This window comes from Dama dama, chromosome 7, assembly GCF_033118175.1.
Source record: "Dama dama isolate Ldn47 chromosome 7, ASM3311817v1, whole genome shotgun sequence".
NCBI classification, from domain to species: domain Eukaryota; kingdom Metazoa; phylum Chordata; class Mammalia; order Artiodactyla; family Cervidae; genus Dama; species Dama dama.
In genome coordinates, this window is record NC_083687.1 from 17,380,103 (window position 1) to 17,389,213 (window position 9,111).

The 9,111-nt window shown below is 43.3% G+C and overlaps 1 protein-coding gene across 13 annotated transcripts; it reads right to left on the reverse strand.

Moving 5' to 3' along the window:
* Positions 1–85: 85 nt before the first annotated feature.
* Positions 86–9,056, reverse strand: OARD1 (O-acyl-ADP-ribose deacylase 1). 13 transcript variants are annotated; one of them, XM_061146644.1, is made up of 7 exons: positions 8,823–9,055; positions 8,541–8,637; positions 7,947–8,009; positions 7,458–7,602; positions 6,356–6,414; positions 5,260–5,372; positions 86–3,761 (listed from the first exon to the last, which is right to left on the reverse strand). In XM_061146644.1, the coding sequence occupies exons 3-7, from the start codon at positions 7,983–7,985 to the stop codon at positions 3,659–3,661; spliced, it is 459 nt and encodes a 152-aa protein (XP_061002627.1). In that variant the 5' UTR covers positions 7,986–8,009; positions 8,541–8,637; positions 8,823–9,055; the 3' UTR covers positions 86–3,658. The 13 variants fall into 13 exon arrangements, with proteins under 13 accessions (XP_061002627.1, XP_061002626.1, XP_061002630.1 ...); XM_061146643.1 differs by having other exon boundaries at positions 8,758–9,055; XM_061146647.1 differs by lacking the exon at positions 8,541–8,637 and having other exon boundaries at positions 8,823–9,056.
* Positions 9,057–9,111: the final 55 nt, after the last annotated feature.

Genomic DNA, 9,111 nt, shown 5'->3' on the forward strand with positions numbered 1-9,111 from the left:
AAAAGCTTTTAACTTTGGATAATTGAGACTTGCCTCTTACGCTGATCTAAATCAAATAAACAGATAAATCAGTTTGAGAGAAAAGTCCACTTCTAAGTCAATTTTTTAATAAAATATTATTGAACAAGTTCCACATTCTAAGTCTCTTTCCATTAGTGTACATAATCGTATTATCTGGACCCATTAACATGCTTCCCTGTACTCTATTTTGGTTGCTCATATTCCTGAAGGGAGAGGTTAAAATGTACCAAATTAAAAAAAAAAACTGGCATGAAATCAAGTTGTAATCTAAAAGCCCCAAAGAACTCTGCTTAATTAAAATACTCTCAAGAAATGAGCATTTGTTAAAGAAATGTGTCTCATATATCTTCTTCCATCTTTTGAAAAAATGACAGAATAGGATTTAACCATATAGTTAAAGCAAGATAACATAGTTAGGCTTCCTAGGTGGCTCAGTGGTAAAGAAACCGCCCACCAAGCAGGAGATATGGGTTCAATCCCAGGGTCGGGAAGATCCCCTGGAGAAGCAAATGGCAACCCACTCCAGGATTCTTGCCTGGGAAATCCCATGGACAGAGCACCCTAGCTGTCTAGTCCATGGAGCTGCAAAGAATCAGACACGACTTAGTGACTTGACAGCAGCAGCGGCAACATAGTTGAAGCAGATCTCTTCTGGGGCTCTCTGTGTGAACCACACCAAAATATGAATGAAACAAATCCAATCCTGAATAAAACAGAAACCACAGGTGGCTATGGAGAAATTCAGGCATTCATTGAGAAAGGCACAAAGAAACCCTAACTCAAAAAGAAAACTCTTCGTTGTTTGGGGCCAGCAGGGCTCTCAGTAATATTGCTTTCTGTTTTCTCACAGAGGTCTGCCTGCTGCCACCAAGAGACAGCAATGACACGTGGTCATCTGGGACATGCCTGACTTCTTAATACCGCTTGGAGCTGAACGACATCCGACACCCACCAACCCTACTGCCCAAGGCCTTCTGAGGACTCAAAACACTTATGCTGTAAATCACTTAAGCTGTGTCTCTCTCTCTAAGGCTGCTCTTGGGAAACAGGAAAGTGAGCTGTGAAGAGAAATGGCACCAGGCTCTGTGGGACTGAAGGTCCGTATTATTCCCCCAATTGGGCTTGGGGCAAAGAGCCTCAGACCCAAAGTCTGAACAGATCTTTGAAACATGTCTAGAAATGCATCTCATGTTAAGTTGGGATTTTTTTTTTTTTTAAACAACAACATTAATAAAAGAGGTGGCGTGGTCTTTCTGTGACCAGGTTTTTTAAGGAATGATAACATTTAGAAATTATAGACAGCAAATCCCAGAAACAGGGATGTCCCAGGCTATGAACCAAACCACATTATATAAAGTGGAAGAATCTTAAACCGGAACTTGCCAGGGCTACACGGGATGTACCAACTCCCATGCAGACTTCACACCTTGGTCTTGACCTTCAGAAAATACTGTCTCAAGATTATTTGTATATGAGTGTCTTTTCCCTCCTCTGAAACAAAGAGTATGCAGAGGATGAAACAAAAGGCACAGGAAACCTGTTCCTAAGGAATATAAACATCCCAATTGCCAATCCATAAGCAATTAGCCCCCTGATTAAAGAGGAAAGGGCGAGAAGTAGGATCTAAATGTTTGGATACACTTAATGTAGGGGTAGTCTGTGCGTCATACTTGATGGCGAGGGCAGGATGGTGTCAAAAGTCTCATTTCTTAAAAGGCTTGTTTGAGTCCTATGTAGAAGCAAAATTTCACATGTGAATTTCTGGGTGTTCGCCAAACTCTAACTAGGTTTCCAGGAATAATGTGCCCATTCTGATTATCAGGTCATGCCTCCTTTCCCCAGGCTTCAAGTTTGATAAGTCATCGGAATTTGACCCCAAGACTATCTGCAAATGACAGGGCACTTTATCACATCCCTGTGGAATTCCACTTACAGCCAGACCTTCACAAGACTAGGTTTTGTTAATAGAAATGTGAACAAGGCTCATACTCCATGAAACAAATTAACCCTAGTCCATTAAAATGTAGCAGAAGCCCGGAAAACCAATGTTTTGACCCAGTGGTAAGATGTATTTGCAGAGTTAAGCGAAATACTTCTAGTTTCCTCTTACCACCCCACTCTCCTTTTCACTTTTGTACATTCTTTCTACCCTTTCAACCTCACTGTGTGTCTGTGGACAGAAACAAAGCTACAAGAAAAGCCTTAGTCTAAAAGTCTGACAATGAACTTGCTCCCAGCACTGCCCCTACCCCATCAACATGAAGAACTTGTCTGTTACACATAGAGATACAGAAGTCAAATACTTTTTGAAACTGCTGCCTCATATCAGGCTGCCAGGTGATAAGAACACAAGTCTAAAGTACAAAGATTACATTTAACCAGTGCTCTCCTGGTGTTTCCACAAGCCCCTTCTAAAATCCGATTCTTTTACACTTGGGAAAGCAGCAGGTCCTATGACAGACCAAGAATTCACTCTATGGAGAAAATCAATAGCAGGCCTATCTGATCTCAATACCACAGTAAGAGAACAGAGGGTGGAAATAGTCTCCTAGTTTTCCCCACACCTCTGATACTGAACCACTGGCTAAAATCCATGCGCTTATTCTTCCACCATGAAAATCAAGAGTGGACAAAGTGCTGCTCTGAGCTTAGAAGGGGACAAATTTACTCTTTTCCATCCCAGCTGGACAGATATCAGAATCTTCTGGAGCTCAAAAACACAAAACTGGCAACTCCCCCCCCCCCCCCCCCAATTAAATTGCTATTTAGGAGGGAGTGGACCTTTATTTTAAAGAGATTTGTATGCATTTTGTTGAGAACTGCGGATTGAGTCATTCATTAGTTCACACTAAGAACCTTGCCAGGTATTTCGCATACGTTGTTCTATGTTTTATGACTGAATTCAGACAGGTGCAGTCACAGAAACTACATGGTGGCCAGGACAGAGGAAGCGTTCGCTAGGAGGAGACTCTGAAAGCCTGCCTCCCCAGTGTCCTTGCCCGTTCTGATGTCTTCTCACCTGGCCCTCTTCCGACTGGGCCCTCTGACGCATGAACCCGCCATTAGCCAAGTACAAATCAACACAGACATGTACACAGAACCTCATTGGAGCACCCCGCCCCCCCAAAAGATCTTTAGTTTTCCATTTTTGTCACCACAAATTCCTTGTAAGCATAAAACTTTTGTAATTTAAACAAAAATCAAACCCATAATTCTCTCCTAGGATGAATTTGATGCCATAAGGATAATACCAAGTAAGTGCACAAATGACACAAGATGCAAAATTAACTGAAAACGGTCATCCTTCCTGAAATTTCTCTTAAAACAGCAGAGAAGTAAAAGCAATGCTGCCACCTAGTGGCAACCCAAACAAATCACATAGCATCCCCAGCAAAATAAGAGGTCCTAGGCCCAACATTTGGTCCCTCCCCTTACCATCCTGAAAAAGAAAAATTCCCAGCATCAAGCAACCCCTCCTCCAGAGTCCCATTCAATCCTGAGAATACAGCAACCCAGGTCTGGCCTGTGACACAGACTACTTCACAAGAAACGGTCCTCTGACCATTTTAAGGTCAGTTTGCGCAGTCCTGTAGCCCAGGTGATGCAGAAGGTAGACACATCCAAAATGCTCTTCTATTCAGAGTGTGTACACAGTAATTCTGATGTCTGTTGCCTCAAAGACCTCCTCAATTATTGCGGATACATTTTCCCATTGCAGACGATCAAGACCACATCCAATCCTGAAAAAGACAAAACATCTCCACTGGTTGTGATCGAGGAAAAGGCTCCTTCTCTCTTTCCCTAGGCTGCATCCACCCAAAGCCAAAGATAACATCTGGTTTCACACCTATAGGCAACCATGGTGGGAGTTTAGAAGTTAATTCCTATTGTGAGTCACCTAAGGCTGTTTCCTTGACAGCCCTAACATCCAATAGCTGTCACTTCTCTTTTGCCAAATAAAGTACCAATTCCCAATTACTTCAGGGTACATTTAGAAATGTGTAACTGCCACGAGACAGAAGAACTCACTATTTCTACTAGTGAAAACAAGCCGTGGGTAGATGGGAAAAGGTTGGTATTTTTAAAATGTGTTAAGTCACTCAGTTGTGTTTGACTCTTTGTGACCCCATGGACTATAACCTGCCAGGCTCCTCTGTCCATGGGGATTCTCCAGGTAAGAATATTGGAGTGGGCTGCCATGCCCTTCTCCAGAGGATCTTCCTGACCTAGGGATCGAACCTGGGTCTCCCACACTGTAGACAGATTCTTTACCGACCACCAGGGAAGCCCATTTTAAAAATACACTTATGGTAACGGAATGTTAAGGAAGATAACTGGGAAATGCCAAGCTGATTGTATTCCAATCTTCCCAACACCCTGGTGAGAAACCTCAATCAGCCCACAAAACTCTTACTACCTTTCTTCCAAGATGTTACTTTACTAATCCTCAATATCCCCAGGAAAAAAAGAAAGGCTTAAAATTGATAATTTTATATTAATGTGTTAAGTACCTGAAAAAACTGTGATTTAAAAAAAAAAAAACAGTTTCTGGTACGTAAGTCGTGAATATATTACAGACCAGTTTAAGACGAGGGACCAAGTAGCCACATTTCTAACTCGGAGCTTGGAATAAACCTGCATGCATGGTCAGTACTGACTCAGAACTAGTCTGACAGGAAGAGAAGGGACCCCAAGCCTATTCCTGAAAAGGAAACAAAGAGGATACTGAACCCCCAACATCAGTCCCTTAAGTTCCCAATATCTAGGGTCTAAGTCGTTACATGAGCGACATATCCTCTGGCCACTATCCATGCTGAACATAAATAAGCACGCAGTTTACAAAGCAGTGATAAGCTACAACTTTGTTCACACAGAATGAACAGGTCTGGGACACCTGAAGTGGCCCAGAGAAAAATCACAATTGCTCAGTCTTGATTCTTTAGCTGTACTAGAAAATGCCTAGAATTCAACAAATAGTGGTGAACAGTGGTTCCTCCCTACTAGGCAGGCTGAGGAAGATCTGTGTTTTCATCATCCTGATTCACTCAGCCCAAGCTAAAAGATGGGCATGCCTTGAGCAAAGATCTGACAACTGGTTTACTGATGATTTTTAAATGTTTTGATCTGTCCACCTTTAAATCTACATTTTGGGTTAAGATAAGCTTTTCAATCACTTGTCCTGGGTAGGACAGTAAGCCCCACAGTCAAGTCTTCACTCAGGGCCCCGGGTTTCCTTGCCTCGGCATGGAGAGTTCAGTGACTCCATTCCTCAGACAGTGGGACTTCATGGCCTCTAAACTCTTCCGCAAGTTTTCATAAGTTGGCTTGTGTGATGCCCTTTTCTTTGTAATCTGAGTGTGAGGAACAAATTCAAATTTCCATTAGTCCAAAATGAGAGCCAAAGAAACGTCATCATGTTCTCCCAACATCGTGGTAATTAAAATAAGTATACTTTTATAGACTAGATAACAAATGTCATATGGTCTCTTCCAGTTATGGGAATCCACTCAATAGAACCAGAGACCCAGACACTGCCACATCTTTTCTTTTCCTAAGAAACCCAGATTAGCAGGTGTGCCTATTGTCTATTGTTTTTAAGCAGGTAGGTTAAAGTTCCTGTGCTACTTCCAAGAGATAAGCTATGTATCTGTAACAAGGAAGAACCCACAGCACCTAAAAATTTCCTGTTCGGTTTATTTATTTAGAAACAGTGCTTGGTTTTTATTTCCCTATAAAAGAACAGAAAGAAACTGGTAGCATTCCAAACAAGATTTAAAGTCACAGTAGCCTTAAAGGACAGCATCCCCACTTTGTGTGCTACCCTAATCAAGCTTGGAGTGAGCTGGCTCTAAGTTCATCCAGCAGCATCACCAAGAGGGTGCACTCCTTCACAGGTCAAAGACCACTGGGACAGTGGAAGAAATCCACATGGAGGAAGCAGGCAGGAGAGGAGCAGAGTATTACCTGGCACTGCATTTGGTAACGAAGAATGAGAGAAAAACTCTTTTGAGCAATCCGTCTCTTGAGACTTTATTGTCTCTATTTCACTAGGACAATGAAGGAATTAAAGCAAGGGAAGCATCCCTAACTTTCGCACATCATGTAACAGGTCTCTGGTAAATATCACTACTTCTTCCCATGCAAGTTGGAATGCAGCCTCATGTTTCTAACCCAGTGCACCAAACAAGCCACCACCTCTGGGTCTGAGGCAGCATGAGGTCAGCATTTGACCATTTTTTGTTGTCTATAAAGAAACACTGTGATCAACACAAGTGCAGCACAGCCCATCTGTTTGCTAATACTTAAAACTTACTGCGAATTGGCCCCGTCTTACCAGGTAATATATATATCGTCCATCTCTCTTCAGAACAGCCACTTCTCCAGACTTTTTCTCTAAGAAAAACAGTTATTTAGTAGTAAAAAAGAAAAACCAAAACACTGATCTTCATTCTTAGATTTTTAAAAGATCTTTATAGATCTGAGTCTACTTCAGAACTAGAATTAATTTTCAACTCTGAAGAATCCTTTGATCCTTATCAGCCTTCCTAAACACCATATTCCTTAACTTTCAGTTTTCCTGTTTTAAGAAATCATGTTTTCAATCACATTTTCCTCATACTCCGTCTTCAATCCTGCTGCATTTTCAAATACCCTTTCCTATTCTCTTAAAAAATGTTAATGTCTACTGCCTTGAAATGTTTTAGAATGTACAGCATTTTTTACTTGCCAAATGTGTATTTAATAATTTAATCATTATCTTTTTACATATAAACAGCTAATGTGTTAAGCATTATGGGGAACATAGATGTATTAATATTAAAAACTTCTTAATTATTTAACAGTTTCCAGTCAGAAGAATGTGTGGTGTTTTGAAACAAATATAACATAAAGCAGTAAAAAGTTGCTTTCTTTAGGCTGGGAGCGGAATCACCAGTGGAGACTGACTCAGTAAGCCTGCACTGTGATCTAAGCAACTGTTTCAGAAGCTCCACCTGTGATTCTGGCACACATTTCTGCTTTACAATCACTGGGAGCAAGTGAGGTAAGTGTTTGTAAGGAAAAGTTCTAAACTCTTTGAAGTATAAGCACAGTATGGGCAAACAGAAAATCCTGAATGCCAGGCTAAAAGCTGTGGACTTTGCTTAGCATGCCAGAGTTGTTGAAGGTTTCACACAAATGGAGTGATATTAAGAAAGATTTATGAAAGAGGGAGAAAAAGTTTATTTATGAAAAAGTTTCATTTAAAACTTTTACAGGAACTCAGGTTTCGTGGGCCAACCCAAACTCTGTAGAGGAAAAACTTGCAGTGTTAAAAGGACTCGGTAGTTAGGAACCCCATCTGTGCATATATATCTTGTTTAAATTATTAAGCTTAACAGGAGCATCAAAAGATGGTCTAGTCAGGGCAGGTGAGTTCAACTGCTTCCAAAACTCACGTTGATTTAACAGTTCCTGCACCCCTCCAAATTTCTTCTTGAAGAGGACAGCTATCCCAGCGCCCATTCGACAGTCCTCACTGATACAGTGCACTAAAGAGTCTGTTTTGGGACATGCAAAAAGGTCGCCTTTCACATAAGTAATCTAAAATGTGCAAAGAGAAAGAAAACATTTATTAGATATAGAAAAATACTAAGCTACTTCTTTTCCTTTATTGTGCCCGCCACAACCACTACCTCTCCCCCCCATCCCTCCTTCATTTAAAAGACAAATTTTCAGAATTTAAGAGGTTATCTAAAGCGAATTAAAGCATGTGCAAAGTAAAGTAATGAGTGGGCTCTGCCTAAGATTGTATCAGCCTTTCTAAAATAAATCAACAGAAGAGAAAAAAAGACAATTCAATTACTAGTTTAATTAAAAAGCGTTTGTGCTTTGACCTCAAGCATTCTGAATTTCAGTTCACCAGTAAGTTAATAGTTGTTACCCACTCGGCTTCCTTCTGAATCTTCATTAGGGCTGCCAGCCATGATACTGGGTCGCTATTTCTTCAGCTATAAAAAGGGGAAAGGAAATCATGCTTAGGCAGCCCGAATATATTACATTCAGACTTCCCTGACCACCCACGTACTAACTTTTCCACCCACCGTTTATCGCTGAATGTGACTTCTCTAAAAAGGAAGGCGAAAATCCTCTGGGCAAGGAGGGGAGGAATAATGCCTGGTTCGGACGCGGCCGTGACCCGATTGCATTTCGCGCTTCCCAGGAGCGGAAGAAAGGCAGACCTAGGACCCGCCTCCTCCTTTCCCCGCGCCCGCGCCGAGCAAAGCTGATTTAGGACAGTCTTTTCTCTGAAAGATACAAAAGTACTTCCCCATTGGGTCTGGCCCAGGGACAAAAAGGTGGGGCTTGGCCACAGTCCCGCTAAGTCGCCAACTAGAGAGTGTACGGGTCGGGCGGACTGTACTGCCAAGGCGCGGGCAGGGGTGAGAGAGAAGGCGGCCCCTCAAGAAGGCTCACTCCCATCTTTTGCGGGGGGGAACTGGGGGAAAAAGTAAAGAGGCCTCCCATTCTCTGTCGCCTACCCTAGGGCTGATCAGCCAAGGCGTAGGGCCTGTCCCGGGATCCCGTGGGAGGAAGCGAGGAGGCTTGCTCAAAGCTCCAACGTACCGCGCCCTTCACCTGGAAAGGAGTTGGCCGTTACGAGGTCCCGCCCCGCGGGGAAGGGCTCTGGTAGGTGGGTAACAGCGGACGAGCCCACGATACGAAGCCAATCCCACCACAGCCTTTAATTGCGCGCACCTAAGATGGCCGCCCACCATCCGGGGGCCGGGCGGAAACGAGCCCCTCTAGCTAGCTGGCCGAACCTGCACTCTTTGGTGATGGCCGCCGAACTTCCGGCGGGGAAGGCGGTAGAGCACCCGACCGCCGCCGCCGCCCGGGCATGCGTAACGAGACAGCCGAATGCAAGTTGGGTAGAGCGGCGCCTGCGCATTAAGTCCCAGGGGGGTGTGTCTCCAGGGGCCGCATAGAAGAGGGAGGGCAGTTGCCAAAGGAGTTACTTAGCGCCTGCGTGGTGCTAATGTTCAGGGCGGTGTTTGAGTGGAAGGGTCTGGCGCGCCTAGAAGGCGCCTGCGTATTCCTACGGTCGGGTGG

What these genes read in the sequence shown, in the direction of transcription:
- OARD1 (XM_061146647.1), bottom strand. Translation starts at nt 7,985, where the DNA reads ATGGCTGGCAGCCCTAATGAAGATTCAGAAGGAAGCCGA. An exon ending in GCAGGAACTGTTAAATCAAC is followed by an intron (nt 6,415 to 7,457) that starts GTGAGTTTTGGA and finishes TGTTTTTCTTAG; the next exon opens with AGAAAAAGTCTGGAGAAGTG. An exon ending in ACTGAACTCTCCATGCCGAG is followed by an intron (nt 3,762 to 5,259) that starts GCAAGGAAACCC and finishes TGTCTTTTTCAG; the next exon opens with GATTGGATGTGGTCTTGATC.